Below are 18,850 nucleotides of genomic sequence, written 5' to 3' on the forward strand. Positions count from 1 at the left end.
ACCTTGAAAAAAAGCCAACGATTTTCTTGGGGAAAGAAAATAAAATATATGAAGAGATAATGAAAGAAAGGCAGTCTTGTGATACTTACCTCATAACTCACAGTGAGGGGTAGCATCTTTAGCACTGTGTTGTAAAGTTTATTTAACAATTAAGGATCCTTTTTTTAATTTGTTGGAAGATGTATAATGAGAAATTGTTTATGAAACAGTTGTCACTTTCTGCCACCATTTTTTGCTATGTAGGATCTAGTAATTCTGTAATATTTTAGATAATTTAAAGAGTTGTCCCTTTTTGATTAATTCATGCCATTTAGAGGCATAAGGTGGGAAAAGCAACAATAGTATATAATTTAAGTACATAGGTTTTGTGCTTACCAGACCAGGTTTGAATCTTGGATCTGCCATTTAATAACTTTGTTACCTTGTCGCTTAGCTTTTCTGAGCCTGGTTTGATCACCTGTAAAACATTTTTTTTTTCTTTTCTTTTTCTTTTTTGTAATTTTGTGAGGATTTACTGGGTTAATGTGTATGCATGAAGAGTTTAGTGTGGTCCCTGATATATAACATTTACTCAGGCAATTCTTCTTATTGTTAGAAACAAAGAATGTTGTAGGTTTCTTTCTCTATGTAGCTGGAAAAGAAAAGATGCTAAAGGAAGTGTTGCTAATTGATTCATCATCTATTCTAGGTAAAGGGTACACACCTGCTTCATCAAAATGTTCATGGTCATTCAGTGTCTGGGACCTTTTTTTTCTCATGGCCAGGTACTGTTGGCCCCAAATGGAAACGGTGAAATAGAATGTTAATATTCACTTCGGGAAGTGCAGTGTGTGGTTAAAAAGCAAAAATGACACAAAAACTTGGCCTTCTGATGAAACTACTATCACATGTTCTTTGAGAAGTCCTGTTTTCTGAAACCCTAGAGCAAAAAGACTTGTCTTTGTAAAAAACTAGAAGGGAGTCAAAAACATGTCAAATAAAAATAAAAAGAGGCTGCATTGTCCCTCAAGCATCTTAAATATTTCAGACCTGTTCCAAGTACACAAATTCTAATGCAAAGTGATATAATTCCTATTAACTTTAGAGTCAGTGTATACACCTGATACAAGAAATGATAGATGCTGGGCTTGTTCTGTGAGGTATATTTTAAAATTATGTTGCTGGAGCCCTTTTTTTTCCCTCATTGTCAGCACAAATCCTTGTTTATTAAAGATTTAGCTTGAAGGAAATTTTAATTAATTACAGGTGCAGTAAATCCTGCCTGGGAAGCTGCCGTGCTGTGTTTACTGTGAATGGCCTTCATGTGCCTGTGCTTCACTCGGCTCTCCCCGCTGCCTGACAGTGTGATTTATGGCTGTTGTTTCCACCAGTCCACTGTTTGCCCTCTAGGAGGGATTGGTCTCCTGAGCCTCCATAATAACAGCAGCACTTTCACAGACGTCTTTTAATGACAACAGCACTACATTCAGTAAGTCAGGCTAATTGCAGATGTACCCTATTAATTGCAAAAACTAGGAGAGGTTACATATTTTACAAGCTTTTAATTTGAAACCGCCCGAGATGATTTGTCTTAAGTGTTTGGATAGAGACGTCCGTAATATTCAACAATTCACCATTATTGAAACTCAGTCTAGGCAGTTATAGAATTCTGAGATTGAATCAGGTGAAAACAAATGGTGTTAGATGTATTTTTACCCAGTGGCTGTTAAGTGGAGATTACACTTTCAATGGGGACATTTTGAACAGCTTTTTGTTCTTTTTATAAAAGCATTGTCTTCGTTTTTGTTAATCGTTATAAATCTTTCTGAACACAGTAGAAATTCTGTATTTCTGTAGCTAACATTACAGAATTTTCCAAATAAACTTAAGTCTTTAAACAAGCAAAATTAGCTATACATTGTTGCAGTGGTATACATTCAAGAGGCTTGGCGTCTCATTGGTTTAACTGGTAATGCTCCAGCTACACTGAATGATGTCTGGAATTCACTTCGTGGTTGTGTTGGAGGTAAATGGAATGACCATGGCGAGTCTGCAGTTTGGAGTTGTAGGGTCTATGAGCAAATGGACCCACATTTGCAGGCTTTGGCTGTAATACAGTGGACATTTTATAAATGTGAGTGATCATTGAACTTTTCTATTTCCAGCCCGAAATGTTGTGGTTGTTCTCCTTACTTTCTCTCTGTGTGCACACACACCTTGCGCTCACAGTGGACCCAAGTGTGGAGCATCCCATGTCTCAGTTTGCTGTCATCTCATGTCCCACCTGCTGCTATGGCTTCTGGCAGCCCCTCCTCTTCTGGAGGGGAACATAGAAACAGAGTCAGGCTAGCTTCTTGCTCAGAGCCTCAGTAGGAATTTCAGGTGTGGAGCAACTAAGGAAATCAAACTGTGGCTTCTCAAAGTCATGGGACTGGCTGGCTAACATGTCAGAGGTAGAGAGTGCTTCTTGGGGCAGACTACTTTTTTTCACTGGGCACCAGCAGCCAAGGTGGGGCTGGTGGTGAGGTAGTGGCAGTGTAGTCTGGGGAAGTGGGGTGGAGACAGGTCCTGCCAGAACCTGTATGTGTGTTTGTAAGGCTGTGTACCCTGGGGTGTTTACTGCACTATTCCCGTAAGGCCAGAAGGAACTGGTTACATCAGGTGTGGCCTGCAGTGTGGTATTGTGCTGGCATTGAAATTAGTCAACGGGAAGATGGAAGAAGAGTAGCCATAATAATACAACATTCACCTGTCGAATCGTTAATAGGTAGCAGGCATTGTGGTTATTCTTTAAAGCAGTTTCTTAAATCCTTGAATATCAAATGTATTATGACACATGAGAAGGTGATTTCTCCCTTTTTACTTTGCTCATTTATTAGCCTTTATGGTACCTTTTTGTACTCTGTTGAATTAAAAATATTTTAATCCAGCTGGTTGTGGTGGCTCACGCTTGTAATCCTAGCACTCTGGGGGGCCGAGGTGGGAGGATCAGTTGAGCTCAGGAGTTTGAGACCAGCCTGAGCAAGAGCAAGACCCCATCTCAACTAAAAATAGAAGGTGGTGTCATCTTCTGTCAAAATGGTCAGATTTAGGGGCATGCAGTGTTGGTTAACAGTTTTGTATTCTCTACATCTGTGATTGTGTTCCTTTTATCTGAGTCTGTTCTTTGGGCTGACTTTTTAGAGGTTTGTTTGGGTTTTTTCAAAGAGGCTTTTTATTTATTTTTTTATCAGTTCCACCAGGTTTTTCTAAAAGATTTACTAGTTTTCGTTTTCATCTTATCCTCTCATTTTCCTTTATTTAGTGGGTTTAGTTGACTGCTCCTTTTGATTCCAGCCTCTCTTAATAGAGTATTTGTAAAGAATGAGTGAGTATTCTTTGTGTGGTCTAACCCTGCCGGTGGGGGCCGCCTTCCCTGTTAAAGGGCATCCTGATGCTGATACTCCTTTGTGTCCCAGTTTTAAACTTGTTTCCTTAATCTCTTTCTCTGAGAGAGGCCGAGGGCAGGTCTCTAGGCAGGCTGTGGGTGTGTCCCTGTCCAGGCAGCTCTGAGGGCTTTGCTTTTGCGTCTTTTCCTAGTGTGCTGTCCCCCTTCAAATATGAAACGTCCTCCTTTCTGTTCATTTCTTTTTGTCTGCTATTTATATTGCTAATGCTGCCTCCTTTTGTTTTTTATTTCCTTGGCATATCTTTGGTAATTTCCATATTTCAACTTTCAGTGCCAACCTGGTTTTAAACATGAGGCCACAGTTTAAACACGAGGCCGTACCCAGTAGAAAGTCTCACTGTTAGTGACCCACTGTCATATGGTAACCCTTGCTTGATGTGTTTAGTCTGACATCTGCTATCTTACCTTCTCTTTATTGTATTTTCTGTTTTCTATTTTCATGATTTTTGCTGTTTTCTATTACTTTTCCCGCTGTAGTCGTTTGATAGTTCTACAGTGTGCTTCTTTTCTAGTATTTATGTGAATGTAGCAACTATTAATCAGTAATAGCCTTACATTGTTTTTTTTTTTTTTTTTTTGAGACAGAGTCTCGCTTTGTTGCACAGTGAGTGCCATGGCATCAGCCTAGCTCACAGCAACCTCAAACTCCTGGGCTCAAGCAATCCTCCTGCCTCAGCCTCCCAAGTAGCTGGGACTACAGGCATGCGCCACCATGCCTGGCTAATTTTTTTCTATATATATTAGTTGGCCAATTACTTTCTTTCTATTTATAGTAGAGACGGGGTCTCGCTCTTGCTCAGGCTGGTTTCGAACTCCTGACCTCGAGCAATCCTCCCACCTTGGCCTCCCAGAGTGCTAGGATTACAGGTGTGAGCCGCCGCGCCCAGCCAGCCTTACATTTTGACAAGTATATTTTAATGTATTTTTCTCTTGAGGTTAAGAATTACACAGTATCAGCTGGGCGCAGTGGCTCACACTTGTAATCTTAGCACTCTGGGAGGCGAAGGTGGGAGGATCTTTTGAGCTTAGAAGTTCAAGACCAGCCTGAGCAAGAGCAAGACCTCATCTCTATTAAAAAACAGAAAGAAATTAGCTGGACAACTAAAAATATATAGAAAAAATTAGCCGGACATGGTGGCGCCTGCCTGTAGTCCCAGCTACTCAGGAGGCTGAGGCAGAAGGATTGCTTGAGCCCGGGAGTTTGAGGTTGCTGTGAGCTAGGTTGATGCCATGGCACTGTAGCCTGGGCAACAGTGAGACTGTTTCAAAAAAAAAGAAAAAGAATTCAACAGTATCTTCTACTTGTATCCCACCCCATTCCACCCTTGGACAGGGTAGGATTTTTAATCCACTTTTATTTTTCCCCTAATTTCACTCCAAGTTTTATTAAACCAAATAGGAATTACAGTAACACTTAAAAATATATGCCTTTTAATATTTTAGATCCTTTCTTAACAGTTTCATTTATATTTTAAAGTGTTTAATATTTAGACTTAATTATTATGTTTTAATAACTTATTTTAACAAATGGTATGTATATTACATATAGGTTTCCCTTTTACTTTTTTTGAGACAGTTTTGCTCTGTCATCCCAGCTACAGTGGCGTCATCACAGCTCACAGCAACTTCAAACTCCTGGGTTTAAGGGATCCTCCTGCCTCAGCCTCCTGAGTAGCTGGGACTATAGGTGTGGGCCACGATGCCTGGCTAATTTTTCTGCTTTTTGTAGAGATGTGTCTTGCTCTTGCTCAGGCTGGTCTTGAACTTCTGACCTCAAGTGATCTTCCTGCTTTGGCCTCCCAAAGTGCTGGTATTACAGATGTGAGCCACTGTGCCCAGTCAACTTTTCCTTTTTAAAGTTTCCTTTTTAAAGTTTAGTAAGAGACAGTGTAGCCTAATATTCGATAGTCTTAACTTTGGAGTTGGCTACCTTTCTACATTTGAATCCTGACTCCTCCATCACTTTCCAGCTGCGTGACCTGGTACATTAGTTACTATCTTGAAGCCCCAGATTTTTCATTCCCTCTGTCCTTTCTTGGAGCAGCTCTGGCACTCTGGCCAGTGTGCAGGGTGGGAGCTCTGCCGTTGGCTCTTCTGCGGAGCACTGGGTCTGTGCACGCCTCCCTCTTCCTCCATGACTGCGCCGCTCATTGCTGTGTCCGGCATATGGTAGCTAGCCAGTCTTTTGGTGACTCATTTTCTGTCCTTACCTGTCTGAAGCTGGAGTAATTTTTTTTTCTGTCAAGCATGATTGCTAGTTTCGGTTGATGCAGAATTCCAGGATTGCCATTTTTTCCCCCTTAGAATTATGTAAAGATTTTTCTCTTTGCCTTCTGACATTTTTAATCTTGCTGAAAAGATGTCTGTTACAAGCAGAGTCTTTTTTCTCTGAAGGGAATCTTCTTTTTCTGTTTTGTTCTGATTAGAAGCTATGGCATTTTCTCTTCATTTTTCTTTATTTTTGGAATTTAGACATCTGGTAGGATATGCCTAGGAGTATGTCTTTTTTCAGTGATTCTGCCTGATACTCTCTGGGACATTTTGTACTGTAGACTCAAGTCTTACCTCAGTTTATGTGTTTTTTCCCCCCCATTTTAAAAATCATTGCTTTATATCCTTTCTACTCTATTCTCCTAGAATTCATGTTACACGTTGTTAGAGCTCCTGGATTTGTCTTCCATTCCTGTTCCTTGCATTTTCTCCCATTTTCTTTTGTTTTAAAGTAATATATCATTTTTCATCCACCTTGTTTGAAGTTGTAACAAGGATGGACACAAAAAATGTTTTGAAAAAAATAAAAGGTAAGTATTTACATATTATAACTATCTCATCTTTTTTTTGAGACACCCTCCCCCCAGTAGTGGCTATATTAGTGTTTACTATCATCCAGGTTGACAACATGTAAAGTACACTTCCAGTCCTGATAATGTATAATTAGTATTATATGTATTGTTTGTATTTGTACATTTTAATAACGTGCTTTAGATTCTGTCATGATTGACAAGGTGTCATTTTAAGTCATGCTCATTTAATTTCACTTCTTGTTTAAATTTGGCTTTATCATTTTATTATGATTTTAGGAGAACCTAATTCGAGATATTGCTCATTGTCACGGGATTTTGATCACATCTTACTCCTACATTCGACTGATGCAGGATGACATTAGCAGGTATGACTGGCACTATGTGATCTTGGATGAAGGACACAAAATTCGAAATCCAAATGCTGCTGTCACCCTTGCTTGCAAACAGGTACGACCTCTCATAACAAGGGGGATTTCCAGGTGGAGAATAATAGTATTTAGTTCAGAGGAAACTACCTGTACCTGCATTTAGTAATACATTTATTGAATCTTTCTTTGTGCCTTTCATAAAGAATTAAAAATAGACATTTTGCCTAATGCAGAAAATTCTTTATTTTTGCCCATAATCATATTTTTAAATTCGATTGTTCACATTACTTAATGTCTCTTTTAGGGGTCAGTTGTTAGAATGTAACTGAATCTAACTCTAATCCATAGTATTCAGCTTGAACAATAAGAAAAAAATTCTTCCCCTTTATCTTTTTCATCTACATGTAATTGAAGAGTTATGATTGCATAAGATGTCTGTGTTTTGGAGAGGACCAAAATGATGCAGGAACCGAAATAATGAATGAATGTGTTAAATAACAGTATTGCATGAGAGTGTTTGGGGGTAGGGATGGTGATCATCTGTTAGAAAGTGGATGTAACAAAGATATTTTCTCCTCAAATAGTTCCGCACCCCTCATCGGATCATCTTGTCTGGCTCACCGATGCAAAATAACCTCCGAGAGCTGTGGTCCCTCTTCGACTTTGTCTTCCCTGGAAAGTTAGGCACATTGCCTGTGTTTATGGAGCAGTTTTCTGTCCCCATCACCATGGGGGGGTATTCAAACGCTTCACCGGTGCAGGTAATGTATTAGGCAGATAACACTTTGGCAGTTAATATTTTAAATGGTCTTGCTAAATATTATACTTTTTGGCCAAGTCATTCAGAATGTAAGAAAAATGGCCAAGCTTATAAATTGGTATCTGGTAAAAATCACAAAATTATTTTTGTTTGATCATATTTTTTCACTTAAAAAAAAATCATGGCCGGGCGCAGTGGCTCACGCCTGTAATCCTAGCACTCTGGGAGGCCGAGGCGGGCGGATTGCTCGAGGTCAGGAGTTCAAAACCAGCCTGAGCGAGACCCCGTCTCTACCATAAAAATAGAAAGAAATTAATTGGCCAACTAATATATATAATATAAAAATCAGCCGGGCATGGTGGCTCGTGCCTGTAGTCCCAGCTGCTTGGGAGGCTGAGGCAGGAGGATCGCTTGAGCCCAGGAGTTTGAGTTGCTGCCCAGTTGCTGTGAGCTAGGTTGACACCACGGCACTCACTCTAGCCTAGGCAGGAAAGCGAGACTCTGTCTCAAAAAAAAAAAAAAAAAATCATGAGAAATATTTGTTTAGAGGAAAGCCCTAGAATAAATAACTTCTCTTTGCATAATAGAAATTAAACAGTTTCAGTTTTAGTTGTTCCTGGATTGTTTCAGTCAGATAAGAAATAAACATAAAATGTCATGTCTGGTTGGAAGAGCAGTCAGAATATGAAACAAATCAATTAGTTCTGGACAGCATACAATTCAGTTCTGCAAATTGGGGTAGTGTATTTTTTTTTTAAGTTTCGTGTGGTTTCTATAAGATTAAAGTTTATTTCTCTTGATGACCATTTGGGGTGGGTGTCGTAAGACTCAGAACCACCCACCCTCCCCCTTTTTTGTGACAAGGTCTTGCTCTGTCAGCCAGGCTGGAGTACAGTGGTGTTGTCATAGCTCACCACAACTTCAAATTCCTGGGCTCATGCAATCCTCCTGCCTCAGCCTTGTGAGTAGCTTGGACTATAGATGCTTGCCACCACATCCAGCTGATTTTCAAATTTTTTTTTTGTAGAGATGGGGTCTCGCTCTTGCTCAGGCTGGTCTCAAGCAATCCTCCTGCCTCAGCCTCCAAAGTGCTAGGATTACAGGTGTGAGCCACTCTGCTCGGCCAGGTAGTGCATCTTAAAAACTAGTGGAGAAACTTAGAAAAGGGGACACCAGGGAGGATTGGATTGTTCAGGGAAGACTTAATGAGACACATATCCTTTACCCTGATTCTGGGGAAATGGGCCATGAAGTGCGAGGGCATTCTGGATTAGGGCAGTAGCATGAATGTGGCCCATATGTGGCTGAGGGCAGTGGAGAGACCCACGTGACTGGCTTGGGGATGCTGTGGGGTGGGGACGTAGCTGGAGAGCTGTGGGTGCTGGGACTGGCCAGCCTTGAAAGGGAGCACTCAGGGAGGGCTGGGCCACTGTGGGTGTCTGAGCAGGACGCTGCGAGGTGGAGATGGTGGCTGTGGGGGTTGTTCAGGCTGCAGAGTAGTCACTGGAGGGAGGCTGGCACTGAGGAGCCTGTGGAAGCTCCTGGGATGAGAGTGGTGGGAACCTGGCCCTGGATGTGGTGGTCTGGGAAAGATGGGAGTGGGAGACCCAGATGGCATTTTTAGGCAGAACAAACAAGGCGTAGAGGCTGATGAGGTCCAAGAAATGGGGTGGGAGTGGTGAGCTTGTTGCAGCTGAGCCCGGAGGCGTTAGGCCTGGGTGGTGGTGGAATGGGTTGTCACAGGCGGGAAGATCGGGAGGTGAAGCCAGCCTGAGGGCGGTGTGTGGGCTGCGGGGCAGACTCCAGCAGTGTAGGCGGCAGGGTGCGTGCGCAGCCCTCAGGCTGGCCTCCGCCTGCCAGCCCACGACTGACTGAGCCAGGGATCAGGTCTTCCACCAAAAGCGACAGTCTCCTGTTTTGAAATATTTAATTAGAAAATGAATTTTAGACCTTTAAGAGGATTGTCAAAAACAATTTTAATGTCTTTTACATTTTGAGATTGAATGATTTTTGATTAACTTTTGTGAGCACTTCTTTGAATCCCTTCAGTTATACCATTCTTTTTTTAAACAGTTTTTTTATTTTGAGATATTTTAAAACTTAATGAAAAGTTTCAAAAATTGTGAAAAAACTCCCATGTACACTTTATCCAGATTCACTGATTATTAGCATTTTGCTAACATTTTGCCACATTTGCGTTATTCCTTCCCTCCCTCTCCCCCATTTCCCTGTATATATGTACACAAATTAAAGCTATTTTTCTCTGAATCTTCTAAGAGTAACTGGCAGACATGATTGGGTTGGAGGATTGGATTTCTTCCAAATTCTTCAGTGTATATTCCTAAGAACAGGGACATCTCAGACATAACCACAGTGTAAACCATCAAAATCAGAAAATTTAACATTGATATATTTCCATTATCTAATCTGTGGTCACATTTTTCCAGTCATCCTGGTAGTTTCTGTGTCTCTTTAGTCATCATTGATCTGGAGCAGCAGTTCCTCTGATCTGTCTTTTGCCTTTCATGACCTTGACATTTTGGAAGACTACAGACCTGTTAGTTTGTAGAACGTACCTGAGCTTGGATTTGCCGTACATTTCTTCAAGATGGGATTTGGGTGATGCATCTCTAGCAGGATACTGCAGAGGCGGTACACTTTTCTGAGCGCATGGTATCTGGAAGTACATGCTGTCAGTTTGTCCCATTGTTAGTGCTGTTAATTCTGATTACTTAAGTGAGATAGTGTTGGCCAGATTTCAAAGCTCTGTGAAGTAACCACTTCTCCTTTGGAATTAATAAGTCATTTGTGGAGAATTGCTTTGGGAATATGTCATTATGGTCTGATTATTCCTTGAAGTTCTTATTTCAGGAGTTTGTGTACTTATCTTTTTTCCCATTAGGTGGTAAGGTCCTTGGGAGCAGAGGTATTGGTTTTATTTTGCTACTTTTTGTTTAACTGGTGGTTGCCATGTGTTACTGAATCTTTAGAAGATTGTCTGTCTGCAGGTATTTTTTTGTGTGTGTCAAGCTGGGGCTAAAATGATGGGAGGGGGCTGGACTAGTATTCCTAGTTGAGTGGGGGTTTGGCTAGGGGAAAGTGGCAGATAAACATGGGCCTGGTACTGGGTCCTGAGGTCTGTCACAAGGGAAGATACTCAATATCAGAGCTTGTGGGGCTCAAGCAAGGATTGCTGGAGAAGAAACAACTAATCCCAGGCCTATAAGGTGGAGGAAGGTGAGGGGGAAGCATCTGCAGCCCAGGTGCAGACTGCTGCTGGGACTGGTTTGCTCTGCTATGGCAGAGAGTGTTTGAACTGAAAAGAAACTGCAGGATGTCTAGTTGAACCTTCTCATTTCATGCCTAAGGTTGTTGAGACTCAGCATTTTGGCAACTTGCCTAAGGTCGCTCTGCTCTGGAAGAGGCCAAGCTCCATGTTTGGAGGAATAGGAAGAAGTGTGGGCGTGCTCAGCGAGGTGTCTGCTTTCCACAGCCTTGGGGAGATTGGGATAGATAGAGAAATCCAAATGGATTTCCTCCTTGTGTTTTTACTAACTAAGAAACAGACTTGGAGCCAGTGGGAATTAAATATAAGATCATCACGCAGGAGGGAGCAGTAGCCCAGCGGCCAGGGCACTCGCAAGCTCAGCCCATCCAGTGTACTCATCTTCTGGGGAAAAGCATGGGCAGAGGGAGGGTGTGGGACGGTTTCCTTAACATACTGCGCGTATACTTGCTCCCTTGGTTGCACGGTAACATTAAATGTTAAATTCTGAAATTTCATTCTCTTTGCATCAGAAATCATAATATGTACCTCATCATCATCTTAAATTTTTTTTATCCATGAATTTTTATCCATGAATGAAATATTTAAGGGGTTATATGCAACTAAAAGTTGTTGATTACATGAGCTCCTTTGTTGTCTGTTACTTCAAGTAAACCCTGAGTTTTATATTTATGTACTACATTCACACACACACATATATTAATACATGATGTATACAGACTTGGGTGAGGTGTTCTTAGGGTCTTTTAAAGTGTTTATTTATTTATTTATTTTTTTTATTTTTTTGAGACAGAGTCTCACTTTGTTGCCCAGGCTAGAGTGAGTGCCGTGGTGTCAGCCTAGCTCAAAGCACCCTCAATCTCCTGGACTCAAGCAATCCTCCTGCCTCAGCCTCCCAAGCAGCTAGGACTACAGGCATGCACCACCATGCCCGGCTAATTTTTTTTTCTATATAAGTTGGCCAATTAATTTATTTCTATTTATAGTAGAGACGGGGTCTTGCTCTTGCTGGTTTCGAACTCCTGACCTCAAGCAATCCGCCCGCTCGGCCTCCCAGAGTGCTAGGATTACAGGCGTGAGCCACCGCGTCCGGCCTAAAGTGTTTTCTTTTTTAACATGTTAATTTTTTTTTTTTTTAGGCAGAATCACTCTGTTGCCTGGGCTAGAGTGCTTTGGTGTCAGCCTAGCTCACAGCAACCTCAAACTCCTGGGTTAAGCAGTCCTCCTGCCTCAGCCTCCTGAGTACCTAGGACTACAGGCATGTGCCACCATACCTGGATAATTTTTTCTATATATTTTTAGTTGGCCAATAAATTTTTTTTTTTTTTTTTTAGTAGAGACGGTATCTTGCTCAGGCTGGTTTTGAACTCCTGACCTTGAGCGATATGCCTCGGCCTCGCAGAGAGCTAGGATTATAGGCGTGAGCCCCCGCACCCGGCCAACATGTTAATTTTTTTAACTTGAGTTTTTCTGTATGTATTATGTATGGTCAGGCTCTTGTTATGATCATTTTACAGCTGACTTTCTGAAATTTAAACTTGGTTAGAACTTTTTTTCTATGAAATAGCAATTTACTAAGTTATTAAGCCTATTTAGATTTTTTTCTAAGTATCAGTAATTTATTGAATTGTTTCCCTTTAAGTGAATTGCAGATGGAGTGGCTTCCTGGGCAGGTCTTTGTTTTTCTGCATACAGTTAGTGCCCATCTCATGTGGCCATGCTCCATTAAGGAGCCATATGCTCCATTTTAGGGCAGAGTGACCTTTCGTTTCTGGGATCAGAGGGCTCTTCTTGTACTTATTCTCGCAAGTCTCCAGTGGGCAGTAATCTCTGCTTATTGGCTGGTTGCTCCCATTGCTGCAGCTTTTCCGCAGAGTTAGCTTTTGATCTTCAGTCTTGTAGAGTAACAGCTCCTTTGTAGCTTTTGGAGAATATAAGATCATAAGCAGAGATTCGTGTGAAAGTGGCTTTTCCCCTAGAGGGTGGTCAGGAACCAAATAAATCTCTACTTTAGGTTTTAATTATATAATAATTTAAGCAAAACATAGAAGAGGAATAAGGCACAAAATTATCAGGGTTTTTTTGGTTGTACGTTTCTGTTAAATAGATTAATTTTTTTTTTTTTTTTTTTTACTGATGATATTATTATAAAAGCTGCCACCTTCTGGAGTATATGGAACTTATGCTACCTTTTCCAAACCATTTTCCAATCATTTCTAACCAATTTTTATAGTCATTGGTCATTCCTTTATTTTTTTAAGCAATGGAATCAGTTGAGAGGTAAGAACAAATGCATTCCTTAAACATACAGTAACATTTCCCCTTTTTCTCTTATTAAAGGTCAAAACTGCTTACAAGTGTGCATGTGTCTTACGAGATACCATAAATCCATACCTATTACGAAGAATGAAGTCAGATGTCAAGATGAGCCTGTCTTTGCCTGATAAAAATGAACAGGTTTGTAAATTCAGGAGTTAAGAAAGCATTTCTAAAGCACAGGTGTGCCTGCAAGAGAATCAGACACGGCTGATAGGTGTGGTCCTGGAGCTGCTGCTGGGCTGGTCCCTGACTGGGTACACCTGTGTGGGGCTGGTGGCCCTGCTGTGGTGTCTGCCCTCAGTGGATTCTTTTCTAGTCCACAGGCTTTGATCTTCATCTTATTAATACAGGGGTTCCCACAGCTACTACTTTTAAATGTCTCCATTTTCCTTAAACTCTCAGTTCATTCACATTCCAGATTGTATTAGATGCCAGCCATGGCCTGGCATGACTCTAGGCCAGGCGTCCTCAAACTACGGCCCGCAGGCCACATGCGGGTGTTTTGCCCGTTTGTTTTTTACTTCAAAATAAGATATGCGCAGTGTGCATAGGAATTTGTTCATAGGTTTTTTTTAAACTATAGTCTGGCCCTCTAACGGTCTGAGGGACAGTGAACTGGCCCCCTGTTTAAAAAGTTTGAGGATCCCTGCTCAGGCTCTGGGACATAGCAGTGAACAAAGCAAGTTTTGTTCTCTTGGAACTCAAATTTATTCTTGAGGGGGAAAGAGAGTCACAAATAAATGCAGATGATGTCATGTGGTAATAAGTATGGAGAAAAATGAAGCAGGGTTGAAGGATAATCTGGGATTGCTGAGGCAAGGATTTGAGGAATCAGGCCTTTTATGTGTGGTCAGAAAAGAGCTCCGATAAACTGACATTGGAGCAGAGGCCTGAAGGGAAGGAGCAAGTCATACAAATTTTGGAGGCAGAGCATTCCAGGGGGTGGACTGTGGCAGCACACTGGGACATCCGCAGACCAGCAGGAAGGCCGGCGTGGGCAGGGCTGGGAGCTGGGAGCAGGGAGGCAGGGGAGGAAATCGGATTGCCTGCTGGAGGCTGTGTTCCAGGGGCCTGCTGGGCATGCGGAGACTGTAGATTTCACTCTGACTGAGGAGCAGTTTCATGGGAAAGTACTGAGCAGGGGAGTAGTCGTTAAAGGATTATCCTTTTCGGTTCCATCCTGGTGTTTTGTAATTTTAACAGACTATTGCACCCTCTCCTCAGTGCCCCAAAGTAAACACATCATAGATTCTGAACTTTGAAACTAAACAGTCATGAACATCTGTCATCGAGGCTGCTTTCATCCCAGCCTCTTCCCAAACTCATGTCCGAATTTAGTGCTTTTACTTTGCATTCCCCTTAAAGCTTCCCGCTTCCTGCCTGTTTCTCGGGCTGTAGTCCTCTGAGCTTCTCTAATTCCACATCAGCCCGTTACTCTGGGGTTTCACTCTGTCATTTTTCCCTCTGTCCTTTCGCTCTGTCCTTTTTCATTCCCACTCTCGCTCTGTTTCACATGCTGTGGCTGTCCTTATAAATCAGTGCAGCCTCCCAGCCATTGGGGCCCCCCACTCTATTCAGTTCTGCACCTGGTTGCTGGATTGCTTTTTCCAAGGCTCATCTTCTTATCTGCATACCTTTGCTGCCTGTCACCCCGCTGCCTACTAAAGAATACCACTTAGCTCATTTTCACCACTTTAGTTCACTGTGGCATCCCCACGTGTCTCCTTGTACTCCGGTCCGTAGCCAAGGCACGCCGCTTCCTGTGTTCCAGACATGTGTTTCTTTCCATGGGCACGTGGTGTCCCCTCCATCTGGAGGCTTTACCACACTTACTGCACCCACAGCAAACACACAGACATCCCCTTTAAGATTCTGCTGGGCTGTCTACTAGACAGGAACCCCTGGAGGTTGGGACTTTGACCTATCTAAGAATCTGTTTAACACCTGCCAGGATGATTGGCAGGGACTAGGCACATGGCGAATAATTTGTTCAGTTAACTTTGTGCTTGAGAGGAAAGGCTTTTTTTCTCTGTTGTCATTATGGGTAAAGGACTGACGTACGAACTTAAGAGAATAAGAATTATAAACCCCTTCAGGTTCATGTTTTAGAAGGGTTTCTCGGGGAGCATACGAAAGCATCAGGAGGGAAGGAAAATGGAGGCAAAAGGATGCGTTAGCTGGTCCTGCGTGTCCTTGGAGAGAAGAGGCAGGGCTGGCACCTGGCTCAGATGCTGGGAGGGACCCGCCACAGCAGGCGTTTCAAAAGGACACAGCTTGACAGGAACGGCTGAAGAGTTTAATTGAGGGTATATTTGAAGTGCCCGTGGGACTTCACTTGCCCAGAGTCCGTCGTAAATGGGTCTGGAGCTCTGAGGAGAGCTGCAGGCTGGCAGTGAGCGGGGGTGGTGTTACAGTTCTGAGCAGGCGTAGGTTTGCCCGCGGAGGACGGGTCAGGTGAGCGGAGAGGGCAGCCGGGAGAGCAACAGTGTGTGACGGGAGAGAAGAGGAAGAGGAGTGGGCTGGGAGCTGGAGCTGAGGCTGGGAGCACGAGGGCTGAGGGGAAGACTCCTGGAGGCGTGGGTGTCAGAGCACGGGTAAGTGGGGTTGCTGGGAGGAGCCTGGTTGGTGTGTGCGGCAGCTGGGAGGTTGTCCGTGCCGGCGTCCAGAAGAGCTCCAGTGGCATCAGCGGAGGTGCTGGGCAGGCGTGCGCTGGGTGCAGGCTTGAGGCCTGACTGGTGGGAGGAAGTGGAGATGGGGGCTGTACACTGTTCTCTCAGGGTCACCCCCACCACCGGCTTTTGGAGAGTCTGATAGGTGGGCACTGTGCTGAGGAAGGTGAGCCGGTTTTCAGATCCAGTGCAAAGGTTGAAGGGTTGCCCTTGATCCTGTATGGGAACCTCTTCCTGTGGGAGTAAAGGAAATGAGGCAGAGTGGGTGGAGAAGTAGAGATGTTTCAGGGAGTGAAAACTAGGGAATCATGCCTGATTCTGGTAGCTTCGGGTTTGATCTTCATTGTTTTGTTTTTGTTTGTTTGCTGGTTTTAAGTAGAGATTGAGACAAAGGTGGGTGGGTAGCTTGCTTGGGCAGTGGGCAGTGCCTGTGTGGCCATCCTGGGCTTGTGGGAGGTACTGGGCAGGATGTGCATGGAGGACCCCATGGAGCAAGAGCAGGCGGTGGCAGGATGCCACCAAGGGGGCTGTTTTCGAGCAGTGCTCAGCACTGACCCCAGGAGTAGAGAAGGTAGATGGCTGAGCTGATTGGCATTTGGAAGTTTACAGGGCAGGCGCAGGGGGTTGAAAAGGGTCCACGTGGGTGGCAGAGGGGTGGCTGAAGGAACATCCAGTGGGAACATGACAGGCCAAGGAAGAAAATCAAGCCATGAGGGGTGGTGGTGGACTTGTAGAAGGAGAGGGGTTGAGAGTCAGAGAGCACAATGGCGCAGAGTGGTTGGTGCAGTGGGGCTGGAGGGTCAGAGTGCCGTCCAAGGCAAGCCTGGTAAACTTGTGGGCCTGCACTTAGAGCTCCAGGCAGGGGAGAATTCCAGGTGAGGTTAAGGTCCCTGGTCAGGTCTGCAGAGTAGAGAGCATGGGTGAGGGTCACAGGAGGTGTGGGTTGGTTCCAGTACATTGAGGCTGGCATGGAGGGTGGTCTGTACCTGGGCCTGAACTTGCTGGTGCAGAGGAAGCCAGTCTTCAAGAACTGTTGGGGCAGTGGGGTGGGCCAGGAGGTGGATGGGTGACGGAGATGGGGAGGGGCTGGTGAGCAGGTTGGACTGTGCTCTCTGTTCAGCCATGAGAGGTATTGTCGTCTTTGTTGTTTTAATAAGAGGTGCATTGTTAAAATTGCATACTGTGTGCTCTTCTGATTAGGACATTTTGTTGATATTTTAATTATTTTATTCTGTTAATTTTTTTTTGAAATTACAGTTTCTTTGTTTTTCCCCCTGTAGGTCTTATTTTGCCGTCTTACAGATGAGCAGCTTAAAGTCTACCAGAATTTCGTTGATTCCAAAGAAGTGTACAGGATTCTCAATGGAGACATGCAGGTCAGCTAAAGAGTTGGAGAAATGAACTGTGCCCAGGGAAGTGTGGGAGGAAAGGAAACCAGGATCTAGAATGTGCCAGGCCTGTCACATGAGGGCAGTTCACTGACGGTAGATGCAGGGTCAGCTTACAGTCAGAGGCACAAGGCACAAAGGAGTTAGTTGACTGGTGGGAGGCGGCAGAGCCGTGAGCTGTGAGACTGCAACCCAGACGCACGTGTGACCACCAGCCTGTGTAGTTGCTGTTACTCCCGAGGTTCTTATATGCAGGTGGGTTGGTGTCAGGGTGTTTCCCAGAAATTATGACCAAATGACATATTGTGTGAAGAGGATCCTGAGGATTCTTAAGTTTCTTCAGCTTAAAGGAGCCCATACCCTAATAAACGGTTATGAACCACTACGATGTTAAAAACCAGATAGAATTCTGGTTCAGATGTTTTTGGCTTTAATTCTCATTGTCCCCCGTGTGTGAAAGGAATTTATTTATGGTCATTCTGTTCCTTATACTGAGAAAACTCTCTTTCTGCTATTGCCCAGAATTCAGAAGTTACTAGATAGTGTCTTCTTTGAAAAGCTCCGTCATGTATACACTGTGAGTCTGGTAGAATGTGGCTTTTGGAACACCTGTGCCACTGCATTGACATGAGAATGAGTTGCTGGGACTGCACAGTTGATGGAAGCATCATGGGCCGGCTGAGGCAAGTGTGCTGGAAGCTGGGCATCATTTTACTCAGATGGCATATGCTGCCACTGGGCCAGGGATTCCCTGTGACCCTCTTGAAAACATTTCAGTGAGAACCCTCACTGAATTTGAAGGCCTTCTGGAAGTAAGAGAGCGCATGATTAAATTTTGGCCCACTGCCTTTCCGTCAGTCCCTGAAGTACTGTCGCCGTTGAGGCCCAGGCTGTGTGGTCCATTAGAAGAACAGCGCTGAATGACAGGATCTGCAGTGATGAGTCCTGCAGGGACTAGTGGTCTCATGCAGAATGTAGAGGGACAGCCCACACACTGGGGCATGTGAGCACACTGAGGAAGAATCATTTTTATGGATTTTTCTGTAGGTAATGACATTTTAGCTCTTAGCAATGCTCAGTACCAAATATGGGTGTATGTCTGTTCAGTAAGCATATGCAGTAAGTTTATAATCAGTATTTAGTCTACAGCTATAGGTAAACTGTTCCCTTTTTTGTATGTCAGTGTCTTAAAATGTGAGTTGTGTCTTACTAATGTGACATGTAAGATTCCTAGGGCCAAGGAAATTCCACGGTGATCTAGCACACACCCTCCTTGCTGTCATCTTGGGCAGAGCTGTTTTTGTGGGGTGCTTTCAGAATAGACCTTAGGAAGCCAGTCCATTTGGTGTCAGGCCTTCCTGCAGTGAGCACGTGCTTGCGTGCCCTCAATTCATGTTGCCCTTTGAGCCTGTGGTCCTTGCTCTGTGCGCATTGGAGCGCAACCGAGTAGCACTGTGTGCTCGGACGTACATGCTAGCGTGCTCCATGCTCGTAGGTAGATGAAGAGAAGAATGGGGTGACATGGCTGCCTGTGTGCATGACATCCAGGTGCTTTTCTTTGTAGTAAGTCTTTGAAATGAAGTGTGTGTTTTCCATTTGCAACATATCTCAGTCTGGACTAGCCACCCTTGGGTGCTCAGTAGCCATATGTGGCCAGCATCTACTGCATCGGACAGTGCAGATCGAAAGGAAGAAAAATCAGTTACAAATGGGGAGTTTTGGGGAGTTTTGGAGAGTTTTGGGGAGTTCTTTGGGGAGTTTTGACAATGTTTCTGATTTGTTCAGATCTTTTATAGGTAATTTGCTTAACGGTTGTTTATAGTTACAGC

The 18,850-nt window shown here is 43.7% G+C and overlaps 1 protein-coding gene across 1 annotated transcript in view; it reads left to right on the top strand.

Moving 5' to 3' along the window:
- LOC142860950 (DNA excision repair protein ERCC-6) overlaps window positions 1-18,850 on the top strand; it is an 89,161-nt gene that overhangs the window by 49,899 nt on the left and 20,412 nt on the right. The window contains exons 9-12 of the mRNA XM_076010304.1: window positions 6,508-6,678; window positions 7,184-7,360; window positions 12,986-13,102; window positions 16,914-17,009. Coding sequence (XP_075866419.1) covers window positions 6,508-6,678; window positions 7,184-7,360; window positions 12,986-13,102; window positions 16,914-17,009 — 561 coding nt within the window. The remainder of the gene's footprint in view (window positions 1-6,507; window positions 6,679-7,183; window positions 7,361-12,985; window positions 13,103-16,913; window positions 17,010-18,850) is intronic.

The sequence above is a fragment of the Microcebus murinus genome, chromosome 14, assembly GCF_040939455.1.
Source record: "Microcebus murinus isolate Inina chromosome 14, M.murinus_Inina_mat1.0, whole genome shotgun sequence".
Taxonomy (NCBI): domain Eukaryota; kingdom Metazoa; phylum Chordata; class Mammalia; order Primates; family Cheirogaleidae; genus Microcebus; species Microcebus murinus.